This window comes from Lottia gigantea (genome assembly GCF_000327385.1).
Source record: "Lottia gigantea unplaced genomic scaffold LOTGIsca_20, whole genome shotgun sequence".
In the NCBI taxonomy this organism is placed as follows: domain Eukaryota; kingdom Metazoa; phylum Mollusca; class Gastropoda; family Lottiidae; genus Lottia; species Lottia gigantea.
In genome coordinates, this window is record NW_008708401.1 from 1207999 (window position 1) to 1226116 (window position 18118).

At 32.2% G+C, this 18118-nt stretch overlaps 3 protein-coding genes across 3 annotated transcripts; 2 read left to right on the plus strand and 1 right to left on the minus strand.

Moving 5' to 3' along the window:
• Positions 1-41: 41 nt before the first annotated feature.
• Positions 42-7231, plus strand: LOTGIDRAFT_231530 (hypothetical protein; the record flags this gene model as incomplete). The annotated part of the gene is made up of 15 exons (XM_009053688.1): positions 42-212; positions 455-599; positions 911-1001; positions 1223-1331; positions 1478-1531; positions 1710-1774; positions 3561-3660; positions 3891-3929; positions 4176-4223; positions 4398-4561; positions 4767-4882; positions 5199-5284; positions 5518-5592; positions 6201-6311; positions 6527-7231. 15 exons carry the CDS (start codon positions 42-44, stop codon positions 6629-6631), a joined length of 1479 nt encoding a protein of 492 aa, XP_009051936.1. The 3' UTR covers positions 6632-7231.
• Positions 7232-9739: 2508 nt separating this feature from the next.
• Positions 9740-12127, minus strand: LOTGIDRAFT_64009 (hypothetical protein; the record flags this gene model as incomplete). The annotated part of the gene is made up of 4 exons (XM_009053583.1): positions 9740-9875; positions 10289-10388; positions 10709-11497; positions 11872-12127. Coding segments are annotated over 4 exons (1281 nt in total), but the record flags the coding sequence as incomplete, so codon positions are not given.
• Positions 12128-14098: 1971 nt separating this feature from the next.
• On the plus strand, positions 14099-15946 carry LOTGIDRAFT_86543 (hypothetical protein; the record flags this gene model as incomplete). Its single annotated transcript, XM_009053595.1, has 5 exons — positions 14099-14158; positions 14360-14463; positions 14713-14831; positions 15002-15072; positions 15863-15946. Coding segments are annotated over 5 exons (438 nt in total), but the record flags the coding sequence as incomplete, so codon positions are not given.
• Positions 15947-18118: the final 2172 nt, after the last annotated feature.

Consider the following 18118-nt stretch of genomic DNA (forward strand, 5'->3'; position numbering starts at 1 on the left):
TAGTAGATCTTAATTAGCATGAGATAACATGTCACTTATTCATGGGATGGATTTTTCAACAAAAAATATTATTTGTTATTCTTATAGATCTAGAAAAAGATGAGTATACATTTGGAAGAGGTGAAAACTGTGATATACCATTTAATGGCAACTCATCCAAGAAAAACCAGTGTTTTCAGGCTTATAGTAAAGTTCACTTTAAACTTGTCAGGGTAAGTACTGATCTATACACACATCAATTTTTAAGTACATTGTATATTACTCTATGGGCTTTTTAGGAACCTATGTAATTGAATTGATCGTGTTCTAGTAGTTTTGCAATTAATTTGGCTGAATGTCACATGTTTAAAACAAAACGAAAACAATTTCAGACACATACTTCAGTCAGATATTAATTTAACTTTTGTATATTCATGTACTGAATTTGAATACTGATCAACTGATTTGTTTGCAGCAAACAACAACATCAGGTGTACATGTATTTATTGAGGATACTAGTAGTAATGGTACGTTTGTTAATGGCGAGAAAGTTGGCAAGGGAAATAAACAAGTTCTTAGCAATAACGATGAAATAGCACTGGCAATGAAAAAAAATAAAGGTATGAGACCATCTTGAATGTCAGAGTTAATATGTTATAAATTTTATTTTTAATTGTACCGTAATCCATTTATTTATATATTTGCCTTTTTAATATTTCTGTATCGACCTATTTTCACAGTGAAAATATTTTATTCTTGTACTTGCCTTTTCATACTGATATTCTAATCTTTGCATTCTAAATCTACATTTAGAGCTGTGTATTTAATTTCTGAAGCCTATGTTGATGTTTTTGCCCATGTATTTGTATTTTTGACTGTGTTTTTTTTTACCCAATGTATGTGTTTTTTATCAAATATTTCTACATTTTAGCCTATGTATTTATGGATCTATATAGTAATGAAAATAAAGATTTACCAGAAGAGCTAACAGAAAAATATACATTAACCAGAGTTTTAGGAAGGTATGCTATAATTTTAATGACCATTTGATTGAAGAACTGATATATTTCTGATGCTTGTTGCTTAGGGAGGAAGACTAAATTGTTTCATCACCTGTAGCACTGTGGATGCAGTTTATTTTAATTAAAGATTTGAGTTGGGCTTAAAACTCCATTTCCTTTCAGGTTCAGAGTGAAAGCCTTTAAGATTCATGTAACTTAGTAAATATGACTTTATTGTATAGGGGTGCATGTGGCGAAGTAAGATTAGCTTTTGCTAAAGGCTCCTGTGAAAAGTTTGCATGTAAAATTGTCTCAAAGAAGAAATTTTCTGTTGGAGGAAACACACCTATTGTAAGTATGGAATTCTTTGGTTTATATTTTGTCTTCATTAAATGCATGAATCATAGAGCAATGTGTTCAATGTTTAAACAACAATGCTTCAATTTATGAAAAGTAATAAAAAAATGTTTTTTTATTTCATGTTTTTTATAATTTAGAGTATGGCCTCACAAGTTATGGGAGAAGTTAAAATCTTAAAGGCTTTAAAACATGTAAGTATCTTTCACTTTCGTTCTTTGCTTAAAAACAAGATATAGGATGAAGCATGCACTAATTACAAGAATGATAACCTACACTCTTGAAGGTATTTTTTCTACCAGCCTAGTTAGTCATTTGGCATTAGATACAGATCTTGGCATATAATTTATTTATGATATTTTCTATTTGTAGCCGTGTATTATTAAAATAGAAGAGGTTATTGATACTAAAGATGTTTTATATATCGTCTTAGAACTGTAAGTTACTTTCTTGTTACTGTCTTTCTTAATAATATGTTGATTCATAAACTTAGAAAAAAGTTAAAAAAATTTAAAAACTATTCTAACCTAAAAGTCAAATTTGTTCATAACATATTGATTACTAAACTAGTGTCCAAAAGAAACGATACCAACTTATTTTCAAAATTGTTTTTTACTAAGTGAATTGTCTAATATGAAAACATGCCAATTCGTATTGCACATCCCAAACACAGCATAGTCGATAAAAATACCGGGAACATGTGATCACTTCCGGGAAAAAATGTAAATTTCGTGAAAGTGACATTTCCCTGTCTAGCATGTTCTGCACGTGCATAAAAACTGTATAAAACGGCTGATCAGACACGTTGATATCACAGCAACAAAAAGAACACAAGATATGCCACATTTGACAGCCATCGAGAGAGAGAGAGAGAGCCGTTGGAATGGTCCAACAAGGAGCGACACACGTTGACGTCGCCAGAAGGTTGGGCTGCGCACGCATCACTATCACCAGGTTGATGCAGCGGTTACGTCAGACAGGTCAGACGTCAGACAGGCCCAGGAGTGGAAGACCACGAGTAACCACGCCCCGTGAAGATCGATACATCCGGGTATTACACCTGAGGAACCGCACCGTAACAGCGACGTCCACGGCGGCTACAGCACTGGGACACAGGATCAGTCGACAGACCGTCTACAGGAGACTACGGCAGTATGGTATCCGGCCACGTCATCCCTACCGCGGACCGCTCCTGACGCCTCGACACCGGAACAACAGACTGATCTGGACGAGGCGAGTTCGACGTTGGCAACGGCGGGACAGGGCACGTGTTATGTTCTCTGATGAGAGAAGATTCCTCATCTTCAAAAACGATGGACGGCAGCTTGTATACCGACGATTTGGTGAATGTTTGGCGTCTAACTATATCCAACAGGTCCGGTCGTTTGGAGGTGGAGGGTTAATGGTTTGGGGTGGCATATGTGGTGACGTCAAAACGAGGCTTGTCGTAATTCGTGGAAACCTGAATGCACAGCGTTATATTGATGACATCCTACGGCCTGTTGTGGTGCCCTTTATTCAGCAACAGCCTCGTGGACTCCTTTCCAACATGACAATGCAAGGCCACACACAGCAAGATTGACACAGAACTTCCTTGCCAACGTACAGGTTTTGCCATGGCCCGCATGTTCATCGGACATGAATCCCATCGAGCACTTATGGGACCACCTCGATCGGCAAATCCTACGTCGCCGTGTGCCTCCAGTCAACGTCCAGGACTTGGAACGATGTCTCCTCGAGGAATGGGAACAAATCACTCCCAACGACATCAGACGTTTGACGGCATCAGTCCGTAGGCGTGTTCTGGCATGTATTGATGCTCACGGTGGACATACCCGCTACTGGCTTGACTTTGTGACGTGTGGTGTGACATTTCCCGTTGTTTCTGTGATCAGTGCTCTAACGAAATGTTCTTTTTTCGACCCCACCCATCTTTAAAGGCTTGTCATATTGGTTGTACAGATTTTATTGAAATGAAATTTTTGTACAGATGTTGTGAAAGGATTTCTCAAAAGCATAACACCAATCCTAAACTTCTGCATTGTTTAGTTTTTCTTTTATGTCGTTGCAAACAGGTGGTATCGTTTCTTTTGGACACTAGTTTATATATGAAAACAACAATCTATATTTTATAAGGTGATAAGGGTTTGATCTCAAATTGAGTATAATAAAAGTAGTAATTAAATGATATATTATTAAATTGTTGTTTGTTAATGTTTGTAGTGTTGATGGTGGTGAATTATTTGATAGAGTTGTCAGTGTCAATCAATTCAGTGAACCTGTAGCTAAATTATTATTCTATCAAATGGTATCAGCTATTAAGGTAAGCCTAAACTTAAACATCAGAGGCAATAATGAACAAACCAATAAAAACGAAATTTTGTTAAAATTTTTTTTTATTCAAAATGATACTTAAATTTACAATTGGATTTTAAATTGTCACAAGTCAGCATGAAATGCATGAGTAAGTATGAGAATTATCTCAAATTGCTGAGAATTGCTAGATGGTATATTATGAACATGATCATCATTATTTTAAACTTTATTTTACAGTATTTACATGATCAAAATATAACTCACAGAGACTTGAAGGTAAGACTATCTTTTTCTGAAATATGCAGAATATAAAAGAATATTCTATATTTGTAGACTCGAGCAAAGTTATTTAAACACCCAGGTGCAAACTAGTTTGAGTTGGCCATACTTTGTTATTCATAATATTCTTTAAAGAAAGTTACACTGACACCTGATAGTATAAAGAAAAGCATGCTTTACATGATCAGTATAGAATATATTTGAAACTGACTACAATGTACTATGTATTTGTGTTTTTTCCAGCCTGAGAATATTTTGCTATGTGGTGAAAATAATGAAACTTTAGTTAAGGTTAGTTTGCACTCTTTACCTCCCCATTTATTTGCAAAGATTCAGGGAAAAAAATGTGATCGTAAGAATTGCTTATGAAACCTAAGGCATATACATCATAAAACGTTTAAAAGTTAGGAAAACCCCTTAAAGACATATGAGATAAGTTATCACAACTATTATTTTCTTCATCAGGTGACAGATTTTGGATTATCTAAATTTGTTGATGGTGGATCATTAATGAAGACATTCTGTGGAACACCAACCTATCTGGCACCAGAAATATTAGTCACTGCTGGCAGTGGTACCTATACTAAAGCCATTGATAACTGGAGTTTAGGTGTTATTCTATTCATATTGTAAGTTCTCAGGATTAATATCAGAATGTTGAATCCATTTCTTTTATCAGTGTATATGGTTGCCATGGAGATGAGTCTCACAAAAGCACTGGCCTACGGTAGGTCACAAAGTATGGAGTTAATTAAAAATGTTAATTATGAATGATTTATCCTCAAATAGTGACATTAAAATCCTATGAAATTTAGTGTCATTTCTTTATTTCAGATTATCTGGCTACCCACCATTCTCTGATGAACGTAAAGACATGGATTTACCTAAACAGATCATGGGTGGCCATTATGATTTCCCTAAGAAATACTGGGATAATATTTCAGAACAAGGTATAAACTTTTGAAATATCTCAATTGATTATGGTGAATACTTTCAAATCTATAGCTCTTTGATGTTTGAAGCAAGGGTCTTGAGGTCATACTGGCCCAGTTGAAAAATATCAATGTGTGTCAGGCTTCACAGGAAAGAATGTGTTCATTCTAAACTTTGTATTGAGATATTAGCTTGAATCAGTTCTTTGAATTCAATATAATGGAATGCCTTCTGAAATAAATGTAAGATTCTATGTAAAAATTTGACCCTGATAAAGGATTTGAACTTTCAGCTTAAAGCTTTTAAAGACAATATAAACATTGTTATTTTCAGCTATTGATCTGATAAAGAAATTAATGACAACTGATCCAAAGAAAAGAATAACAATAAATGATGCCATTCAACATCCTTGGTTTAAGGTAAGTTATTTTTCAAATTTTGATGTAATGGTTTTACATTAGTTACTACACTTCAGTGACTTTCTTATAGGTTTTGAACATACCAATTTGAGATTGATAACTTGGGCAATTCGAAGAACTGTTATATTTTAACTCTTTTATTGTCTGGTCCATCACCCAAAAGTTCACCTCAATGGAAAGCATTGGATCTATTGTACCTATTTTAAGTGTACGTGTAACAATTATCATTCCAGGATGATGAAATGAAGACTAAAGCTAATAAGTTAATGTACCCACAAGCTGATGGTATGGTGCCACCTATATTAGTTGTAAGTATATTCTTCCACCAATCATTTGACCGTTTTTAATTCCATTTGTAGTAAGTCAAAAATATTTGTGTTCATATGAGTCTGTTTTAAAATATGAATGCAAACAGTCAATTATATATTTAGGTATTATGAATAGAATATACACCTTAAAATAAAGAAGACTGGTTGTGTTTATGTTTTAAATCAGTCATGGATGTGCACATCTATTTTTGCTCCATTATTATGTGAATCACAAGAGGAAAGGGATATTAACCTATCCATATGACAACCCATAAGTCAAAGTCAGTATCCTGATTCAGTTATATATGGAAGGTGTCCCCTCTCTCTGCCCATTGCACTGGCCATAATATAATAGTTTATGCTATGTTGTTACTTTAGAATACAAAGTCACCTTCCAAGTCTCCAAAAAAGGTGAAACAGCTTTTGAACATATGTTATCTATTAACTTTAATTACCAATGTTTAATTCATTATTAATGAATAATTAGGATGTATTTATGAACACAGAATTCATATAAACTGTTAATATTTAAAAGCACTTCATTTAAATTGCACAACAATGTTTGTAACATGTTCATAGTTTAATTATCATGACTGCATTTATTACAGTGGTTATTGTACACATTACTTACAAATGAATTTTATTGTTCAGAAAAAATAGCTGAATTAAAGCTAGAAATTAATATAGATATGAAGGCTGCCTCCAAAAAACAGGGAAATGTAAGGGAAAAGTTAGCATTCAAAAAGTAAAATTGATAATTCTCTTCATCTCTTATATTGATTTAAAATTCATATTTTTTTGATCAATCAGATTATAGTGTTTCCTATTTTATCAAGCTTCTTAGGAAAAAAGGTTAAGTTCATTAAATATTGAGTCAAGTTATTAGATATCCAACCATAATATGTTCATTAAAGAAGTTATCGTTTTATTGCAGCCTGGTAAGAAGCGACCATTAGAAAGTACAGAAGAACTAACTAGTCCAACTAAACGTCAAAATTCTGATACTTCAATCTCCCCTCCAGATACTCCTACTATATAGTTCTGTTTATCTTGGTATTCTTACTACCTGATCAATTCAGCAACATTACTTTTTATTGTAAGCTTGCTTGAATAATATAATTATGGAATTGACAAAAATAAGTGAATAGTCAACAAGTTATTAAAAGTGGATCAAAGGACAAAATTTTGGTTGATGATTAAATTTGCAATCCACAAGCAATTGATTTGTGGAATAGAATAATGTTAATTTTTTTGTGTCATTGCTCTTAATTAAGCGTTGGACACATTTTTACGAAACTTTGTATATTGCTTATATTGAAAAGATCTGGATTTTGTTCCATAAAAACTATTTTTTTTATTATTGTGAATGTTGGCTTTATAATGTATTAGAGAAATTTTTGTAATTGCTGAATCCTTTAAGTTCATGGACAAATTTTCCAGTTTTATGCATTTTAATCGCTTGATATTTGAATGGCATTAAGCATTGATAGATGATTTTATTATACAGGTACATAGTTTTTTAAGAATTTTTGTTTGGCTTGTTCATAACAGAATTAAAGCAATCTTCAACATGGCATTTGTATGTATATAAGAGAAGTTTGTATATTTGTATATAGTTTTAATATTTTATCATATTTTGTTTTGTAACTGCCTTTGAAAAGCAGATTGTTATTAAGATCAAAAATATATTGTAAGTTATGTCTTTTTATTCTCAATATGTTTCAAGATGTTCAGAGATATTCATATAAGAGCTAAAGAGGGCAGGATGATTAACCTAAAAATTAGATGCACAATTATCTTTCTTTTGTTGAATTTTATTTTAAAATTTCAATAATTTGTATACCTATTCATATCTTTAGCATGGGCCAAGGTCAACAAGAGGTTTTATTAAAGGTATACTTCCTCTTAGGATGATCAATAAAATGAAATTTTAAAACTAGGCCAAAATGAGTGTTTGTTCATCAGTGGACTTACAAGTTGTCAAAACTATATGACAGAAACCCTCTATAGTCCAATAAATCCATTATTTCAATAATTATTTAGTTTAATGGCTAGGTATTCTTTTCTTTAGTTATAGCACTTAGTAAGTCCAACTGTTGATTATATACACTTATTGACCAAGTTTGAGACTTAAAAGTTAATGTCTATTCTAAGAGATAATATTCCTTTAAGCCTATGTATACCTTTTAGTGATAAGTCTTTTTGTATTTATGTTGGAATAATATTTAATTTTGACCTACCTTGAAATCACAAAATGGAATTTCTTCATCATCATTGTGTATGTGTCGTAGCATTAGTTAGTGAATGTATATATATAATAAGATATGTTGTGAATCATTTATTTATAGAGATTATAATAGTATGAAATGATAAACCAAGAATATGTGTACCAAATATTTTATTCAACTTCTGGATATTATCCTGCTCATTTAAAATCTTTGTTTTTAATATTTTGGGTAGAAAAATAGTAATAGCATCTATCTATACAGACTAGACTTCTATTGTTATGATTATAATATAGTCTGCAATGATAAACCTATTGAACTCAGTATTTTATCTGCATTTCCTGCTCATTTTCTTATAATTTTATAGTTAACTTTAAATTTCATCTGGTCATCTGCAGGTATATTTTCTATTAAGGTATTGAGTACTGTTGAGCAAAGACATTTATCTACATCCACTAAAACTGAGCAATCTCTACAGTATCGACTTATAGTGTGTTACTTTAACTACATGAAATATCAAATTTTGAATCTGACCATGATGTGTCCTATCTATGCTTGTCTATAAAGCTCACAGCAAGATGATGGTGTACTGGTATGAATATCAAGCTATGTGGCCCACTGTCACCTGATACATTGCAAAGAATCAAAGACAAACTTTAGATTAGAATTAAGAATTTCTTTTCATTACCTTAATTGCGCTAGCTAAAATTGTCTAATATTTTTCTCTTAACTGAACACCATGTGTAATATCATAGCATTACTTTCAGACCATTAAAATTATATTTAAACTGGATTAGTTTTAGATATAACAAAAGTAACACCATTACATACAGTTATAATGGTTTGAGAATTGAGATGCCAACTTCTGTAAACAATAGTTTTCAGGCCTGAAATTATTCTTACAAAGATTCAGACCTTCACTTGTCTGGCACCTGATAAACCAACTAAGAACCCTCGAAGCCAGCCCATAAGAATTTATGGAATGAATTTATTGTAAATAAACAAAACATGTAAATGATATATATAATATAACAATTTAAAATAACAACATGTATAAAAGATTGCACATGACTTTACTGTGGTTCTCACTCTGTGATATTTACTGGAGCAAAACTATTTCTGCACATCTGAGGATCATGCAAAACATTAGTTTTAAGTGCTTTGGAGCAGAAATGAATTGCACATATATCTCCTTGATTCTCATTAAATTCTTAGTGTAATTGCACTACAAGCCAAAATTTCTTTGTGATATTATTAAACTTCTTAAAAAAATAAAGTGAAAGGCTTTTGTTGTAATGTTTTAAAAGGTTTCCTTACATGCACAAACATTTTCCTTGGCTGAGAAAAATCTCAAAATGTGCACACCAAAGCATAAAAAAGGTGAAAAATACAAAAAAACCAACATATAGGAATGCAGATTTAAGACACAAGGAATGTGTTTATAAAAGTTGTTAAAAAGATTATTTAAAGTCTACACTACCTTAAAAAGTAAAAAATTGTTTGACATAATTATGCAACATCGTAATTAACTTTGGTTATTCGATGAAAAATGAATTCAATGGCTTAAGGATACTTGTTACATTCAGGCTCTGACAAGACTGACAAGGTCTTCAAAAACAAACACTTTCATGGTTTAAAATAAAAATCCATTTGTCAGAAATTCATAGTAAAACTGAATCTTCAAATTTACATGTTAACTGAAATTTTCAATGCAGAATTTTATTAAAAAAAAGACACTTCAATAGTTTATTGTGGTTTTAAAAAAGGCAGCATCTGCCTTCATTACCCTACGGCCTTGATATGTTGATACACACTGTAAGCATTTATTCTCGTTCTGTGATATGAACTTTAAAAGGTTTAGGACGGATGAGAAAATCAAACTCAGATTCTAAAATAAAAGGTGTTTTGTCTGCTTTAATAGTCAGTTGTTGCATCATGGTGCTGAAAAATAAAAATAGTTCAATTTCTGCCAAACTTTCTCCTGCACACTGTCTAGGACCAGCTCCATAAGGCATATAGTAATCTGGTATCTCTAAACTATTATCTTCATTTAAAAATCTGGAAATAGTAAAAAAAAATAAATCTTCAACTTAAACTTAATTATATAATTTTATTTATAGAAGCTAATATGTACCAATCTAGGATAAAATGATATCTGTAGTAAATCATTTAGTAAAACCTAACTAATGTAAATGTGTAATACATTCATTAATAGATGTAATTTGTATCAATCGAGGCAATCATTTATCTAAATAATGATATCTGAACTAATTTGTGAGGTCTAACGAATTTCCAGACAATATAACATAGAGTTATATCCCTTCTTATTAGGACAACTGTCAAGTGTCAGTATACAACATGTGAAAAGTCACAATTGCAAATCTTGGAAAAGCTTAATCTTTTGTTGTCAATCATTAATTAAAACAATATCTAAAGGTAGATTATTTGAAAATGGTACAATAATTAATCACCTTTGAGGATCAAATTTCATGGGATTTTTCCAGTACTTAGTATCATGATGTAGACTCCAGATGTTGAACAAAACAGTTGATCCTGATGGTAAATTATATCCTGCAATTAAGAAAAAAAAATAATTTTAAGATCTTTTAGCACAAAGCATTCAATTCTTCAAAAATATTAAACTAACGAAAAAAAAAACTCAAAACCCCCATCAGATTAAAAAGATGGCGAGTCATGTGAATGACAGAAAAAGATGAAAAATAAAACATCTGATCCTAAATTTTATTCAGATTAATCATGCGCTACAAGCTCTGAAACTGTTGAATTTCATATCTACAGTATTAAAAGTCTTTTTGTTACTTGTAAGCCTTATTTCCGTTAGGTGGATAAAAGATGTGAAATGAAATAGATTTCTATTAGTAGATTCTTACCTTTTAATGTTCTATTTTCTGTAAGAACATGTGGTATAAGAAATGGAAACACTGTAACTATTCTCTGAGTTTCTAATATAACAGCGGTTGTATAAGGCAAGAATGGATGATCTCTTAATGATGGTAATCTATCACGGCCTACAACACTGTCTATTTCATTCTGTACTTTATCCTGTATACCAGGATTGGCTGCCATATATCCTATCAACCACATAACTAATACAGACATAGCTTCATATCCATAGTTCACTAAATCTAATAACAAGTACTCTATATCATCCTTAGTCAACATTTCTAAATCTTGGCCACATTCTAAAAATAGTAACAGATGATCCACCATGTCTCGTAAATGAGAAGGATCGTAAGTATCTTTATGTAGATTAATAATCTTACTTTGATTTTGAAGCTGTTTGGATGTGATGTCACCAATAAATTCTAAATGATCATTTGTTTTAAAAGCTTTCAATAAGGGTATATAGTCTGAAGGGTTCAACATTTTGATTGCAGAGCGCTCATGAAAAATAGCAAGTAAATCATTGGTGACTTTCTTCTGTGGATCCAATCTTTCCCCAAACACTAGTTTCATGGTAATATTCAGACAACTAGTCTCTAGTATTAGGAACGGGTCTAACGATTCCGACGTTTCCAGGAAACCATCCATAGCTTCCAAAACTTCAGATGTTATTTTATCTTCTATTGTTTCAACATTAGAACAATACCCATCTAAACTAGCATCAATAAAACTCCTTTTGATTCGGTACATTTCATTAAAATCTGCTGTATGTACACCTGAAAGATAATTCAGTAAAAATTGAGGGGAAAAATCTATTCAAGCATAACTTAGTAGCGTAAAAACAAAAGTCGCATAGAGACAGTGGGATAGCTCAATGATTTGGAATGTTTTTTGCTAAGTGATTGGTTGCAAAAATTTCAAGATCAGCTATGGAGATTTGATTGTCATATCTATTCAACTGGTTTCAAGACTATTTTACAGTGTACAATGGGGACGTTTTGACGACATCAACTTTATACCGGTTGTGTACATTACATTTATCTGAACATACAATGCCTCAAAACAATACCAATGCTGCAGCATACTCAATATTATTCTAATTATTTTAATGCCAAAAAAAAAAAGGAAAAGAACATGGATGAATCTTTACCTCTTTGACGATCTCCTTTATACAGCATATTATAGGCTGGTAGATCTTGTCTACCGCAGTACGCATGACCACTTTGTATTAAGGCTTCTAATATAGATTCTACAGAAGACACAATTATGAAGTTTTGATTACCCAGTCTTAATTGATACACATATCCATATTTAGAATTCAAATTAAATAATGTTATATAATATTTGCCTGTAAAATATTTCAAGTGTCCAATAAACGGCCAACCCCAAGGTCCTGGTGGTGATTTTCTTGCTGAAGCTTTGATGATAAATATAATGGTCAATAACACAAGCAAAAGAACCACAGCTCTAGGATATTTCCACATGTAAGACTTGGTACTTTGAAGAATATCAGCGTAAACATGAAGGCAAAAGAAGTCTGTAAACCATTCCATTATGCAGTGATTAATGCCAACAGACTTAACACTAATCAAATAAGGTGCTGTGGGTTCGAATCCTCCTCAAGATAAGAACAATTCTGTTGCCACAGCCAGTAGTCCTACTTCCGAATCTTTGAATTCTGAAAAATGAAACAAACTACAATAAAATACAAATTTAGAGGACATTTGGTATTAAAAGACATTAGGTGAAGTGTTAAAACACAAGACATTTTTGTCTTCAATTGTGAAATTTGAAACATTGAACTGCGGATATATGTGTAAGTTTAGGAACCCCATGGTGTAATAGTATCGGTAAGATTACATCATTGATTTTTGGGTTAGTTTTCCTTTTAATTTATATAGTATATTTATTAGACTCATAGTATTATTTAAGTATTTTTGATGTAGATTGGTGTAGAAGTGTAAATAAGTATTTTATGAGCATAGATATAGTTTTACTTGATAATACATAATACTGTGATATATTGAGTTGTATAATTGTATTATATTTAATTGTATATTATTATTATTACAGGGTTGTTATTAAAAAATATGAACTGATATTCTGTTAGTCAACATAGTGTTAGTTTTGATATCGTTTTTCCCCTTAGCTAATCCGGTTACACCTACTCATTTTAAGGCAAACATTCGCTTTGACCAATCATACCTTTACAAAAAGGAATTAAATTTTTAGCTAAATTAATCAGTAATAGTGTGCTAATCTCATCGTCCAAACAATGCAATTTTACCATTTACAGTATCGATTTAATATTACCACTTGGGACGGCCATGTATAAACAAATCTATTTTAACCAATCACATTAGCAGAATTGATTTGCCCCGATTCAGTACGATAGGCTAAGTGCACTATATATCCGTCCGAAACAAGTGCTCTTAAGGCTTGTCCAACAAAATCAATATAAATGTTGGATAATGATAATAAGCTTTTTAATTAAATGGATCGGAATCAGCATCCTTATACCCCAGTGCCATAGATCTGTTGAACATTGAGATCATTAAAAATGTTCTTACATGGAATTGAGAGTAGGCTAAGTGTACCAAACTAACAAAACATTGCTAGTTTTTCTGTGGCTAAGTGCTGACTATTCTAGATCCCTTATGCATATTTCATGCTCATTTCAAGTATATGAAACTGGCCAATTTGTGATTTAAGTCTACCTCCCTATGATAATAGTCAAGACTTTGTGACTATTTTAGTAAATACGTAATGGTCGTGCGAATGGCAGTTTTGGAACAAAGATGGCTTCCCGTGGTAGAGAAAAACTCCCAAATCTTAAAATTTGTGTTGATAACACTAAAGATGCCGAAAGTGAAGATGAAATGGAAGATGAGAAAGATATACACATAATTGTGCAATCGAACAATATTAAGAAAAGGGGTCCTGTTGGTTCTGGATCGAGTTCATCGGGTAGTGGTAGTGACAGCGGTAGTTCTGGTTCCAGCAGTAGCGATTCTTCTTCAGGCAGTGACAGTGATCAAAGTGATGCCGAGAGCGTTGAATTCAATGTCAGGATCAGTGGACTGACAAAAGACAACCAGTCTAAAAAGCATCCAGAGGTGGATACATATATATATATACATACCATTTATTGAAGGATTTTCACACGATAGGCCGTTGGCCCTAATGATACAGATAGGTGTGCACTGCACTCACTGAGTGTCAGTGAATTCAATCAGTCATAAAATTGAACCAATTTATATGACTGTCTAGCTAAGATGTGTTGTCTCTGGGGAGGGTCACTTTTCTCAAGTGGAAGCAATCTCATGCAGTGTATAGTTTGCATTATTGATTTTTTTTTTAATTCTATCTTTCAGCTTTCAAAGCGTTATGAAAACAAAACTGGTAACTTTGTAACAGGGATTGATTTAACATCAAGGGTAAGTAAAGAATTTAAATGAAGAGAAATAAAATGGACAAGATGCATTTGGATCAATATGTTTTAACTAAATAGTCAGTCAGGAAGAGGAAAAGTTGATCACAGCCAAACCAAGAAAGTTATAACCATGGCCCCAGTGTCTTGTGTTTGTAATTTAAGCCATTATAAATGGAGCATCTCCTATGTATTTTAACTTTTTCAGGAAGCCATAGAGAAAAGAGATGAAAGAGCGAAAAGATTTGGACTTACCCCATCTGAAAATAGAACTGAGGTTGATAGAAAATTTCTTCTGAAAAGGTACTTTAAGTTTAATGTCTGTTTCATATGAGCAGTGGCAGTTCTAGTTCATGTAAATCTTATTGGAACTTCTGATCTACAGATTAGAGCTTCTATGATAAAAAGAACTAATTAATTCTTACAGCCTGTTTAAAGGAAAAATTCATATTTAGCATAAATTCATTATCTTTACTGTATTCTTACGGATCTTATTTGTCATAATTTTATTGCATATTATAGTCTAGGTATAAAACAAGAAGATATAGATAAAGGTGAAAGAGGTATTAGATTAGAAGCTATACACATGAGAGGTACAGATAACATGAATACACAAGATATATTTCAGTATTTTAGTGAGTTTGGACCAGGTCGTATTGAATGGATAGATGATTCTTCATGTAAGTTATATTAAGCTTTCAAACAAGTTTTTATACATGTGTACTAGATATAAAATAATAAAAATAAAATGTCCAAGGCACTTTGGCATTTCTCCATGGCCAGAAAGTATTTGCATTTGCAATATATAAAAGTATAAACTTGAATACTAACTACTGTGTTTGTTTACCAGGTAATGTTGTATGGTTTGATCCTATGACTGCTGCAAGAGCTCTATCAACATTAAGTAAAGATTATGATTCAGTAAATGGTATAGAAAAACCTGATAGATCTACAGACCAAATCAAATCACCAGGTAAGCCAAATGACCATAGGCTTAAAATTATTATTGAAGGTAATTTAGGCCATATGCAAACTTGAGCCAATTAAGGATTGTCGGTTGAGTGTTTTCTCAGCTAGTTATTACATTAGGTTTTATTAACAATTTGACTGACTATCTGATTTCAAGAACTAAGATATTTCATGAGCAGATTATTACCTGTTTATTTCAGTTTCAAATGAAGTATCAAAAGAAACCTCCAAGGCCTCTGTTGAAGAAGGTAGGTGTAGTTCTTAAGATCTTGAGACTTTATCTAGAATACTACTGCTACTAACATTAGATGTATGATAAAAAATCAACTGCAGAATCATTTGATTAAAACTGTTTTGTGAAGTGGAGAAATAATATATAGCCCCTAGTATTCTATTTCTCCAAAAATGTTATGGTTGAATTTTCATTCATTAGAAATATTAAGATTTTTTGGTTGGGAGTGCGGGGAAATTTGATTTGTTACAATGATTATATTGGATGACAATCATTGTAGTAGACAAAACAGCTGAAGATAGCACTTCCACATCAGATAAAAATAGCAAATCACAGACAACAGACAAATTATCACTAGAGGAAGACATGGTTGTTGATGATGTATTAGATCTAAATGCTGACTCAGATGATGATACTGATGATAAGACAAATAAAGCTGCTGACGACAAACATACCACTGTAGAAAACAAGAAAACTGAAGAAGTGACTGATGATAAGCAAACGGAAGAGGACAAAGATGCAGACATGGACACAACTGAAGAGAAAGAAAATCATAGGTTAAAAAAGGACAAGAGACGTGACCAGACCAGAGATAAAAAGATTATATGGCCACCTGGTAGATGGAGACTCGGTCAATCTACTCCTAAGGCTGATTTTATTTTCCTCAGATATGCTACTAAAGGTATAAAGTCTATATTTTTGTGATGTTAATATAATGTCAAATTGAAAAAAAAAAACAGATAACCACATTTATAGATTTAACAAATTAGGTTCTGAAAGATACTGCTTATCAGCTGGTCTTTGGTTGAATCTATTGGATTATTCAGGCCAATTTACATTATTTTACTGGAATAATGTCTGTTTTTCTTGTTCTGAAAACTGAACCATTTAATTATTATTATTATTCCAGCTGATAAGAAGGTATTGGGTGCTGAACAGAAAAGTAAATATTATATGAAACATGGTAATCCCAATTATGGAGGTAGGATAATTTCTTTCCTATTGTAAAATTTTGTTTTTTCCAGTGAAGCCCACACTGCTTTCATGGGATGAATGGTTACTGATTTTGTAATGTTGATCAACAATTTTCATGTGAAATATTTGCTAAATCTAGCTTGATTGTATATAGAAAAATGCCCATAAAATCAAATTCAAATCAACAGGGAACTCAATTCAGAAAAAATGAATAAAACAATAAATGTGCTTTAGAATTTAAATGTCTATTATTGTCTTTCATATTTACCTTTATATGATGACTTCATGTGATATGAAATCTTAATTTGTCATTTATATATTCCAGGACAGAAAGGGTTAATTAGTGGATCAAGGTGAGAAATATTAATATTTAATTATTTAGGATCATCTTATATCTAGGTGGTATGTGAAAAAAACTCTTGCTATTCTCAAATTTAAACATAGGCATTTGGATAGATTCATTATTTCAATGAAAAATACATTTTTGTACGAATTTTCTATATTGTATTTGTTTTATTGTAGAAAAAGAAAAATTCGAGCAAAAAAACACTATGAAGAATATGAAAAAGTAAAGAATGCTAAACCTAAAGGCTTTGATGAAGAATCTGATTCTGATGTAGAAGTTGTTGATAAACCTAAAGAATTATTTACAGAGAAAAATAAACCAAGAGAAACAGGTAAGGCTACATTTGATATTTTGTATGCACTACATGAGCCAGTTTTTACAACTAATGTTATTGTCACATGTTACATAACAGAAGTTGACAACAAACCAAATTAGACCCTCTGATTCATATTAAGGTTGTATCCAGACTTTTTAAAGTGATGGGTCAATTTCAAGGCCTTCTCACTAATCTCAGACAGCAATGTGATATAATGATCTCAACCCTGAACATTGACTGAGAATAAAATAAGACATCATATTCCCTGAATTCCAAGTAATATGAATTAAAGTGTATGATGTAGCGTCACATGATAACAGCTGATTCTCCAGCAGCTTCACCATCAGCTTGGATATATATCATATAATGTATGGCTGGTACAGCAGCTGCTAGAGTTGAAAGGGTTAACTCTATATGAAAGATGTCTGTTACACTATGACCATTTCTTTCAGCTTCCCTACCATCAACAGATGATATAGATAATCTAGATATGGAGGCTGAATTACAGCAGTTATTAGGTCCACCAGTAAAAAAACGATCTATGAGAATGTATGCTGATGATATAGAAGACGCACAAAAAGTTTCATCAAGGTACCGGTTTTTACTTATAATCTAATTTAATATATTCTTTTCACTTATTCTCCTGACATGCCTATTCAAACGTAAAACTGTTTTACGCAAGGCCAGCAATGAGCAAACTTTCAAAAGCATTGGCTGTAGCAATTAGAATTTTTCTCACTAAGAGGAAGATTCAAACCAAATGCATTAGGTACATACCAAAGTGAAACGTTGCAGAATTTCCACCAATGATCAAAGATTTTACAGGACAAAACATTGTATTGATTGAATCAGATATGAGATTAGCATTAGAATGAGCTCTCTGTCGTATATTTATGTTCTTGACTCTTTGCTCCCATTCTTGTACTTTACTCATACATTTGAAGTGCAATTTAGTCATACGGTTTATTTTTTCAGATCTCGACTCTCTACTGGTGGGTTGACTATAGTAGCTGATGGTAGAACTGGTATAGAATCTAGACTAGGACCAGAAGTAAACAGTGATACTCGAGATGCCAGGTTTAAGATTACTGATGCTCGTGATAGACTCTCTGGTGCTAATCATAGACGG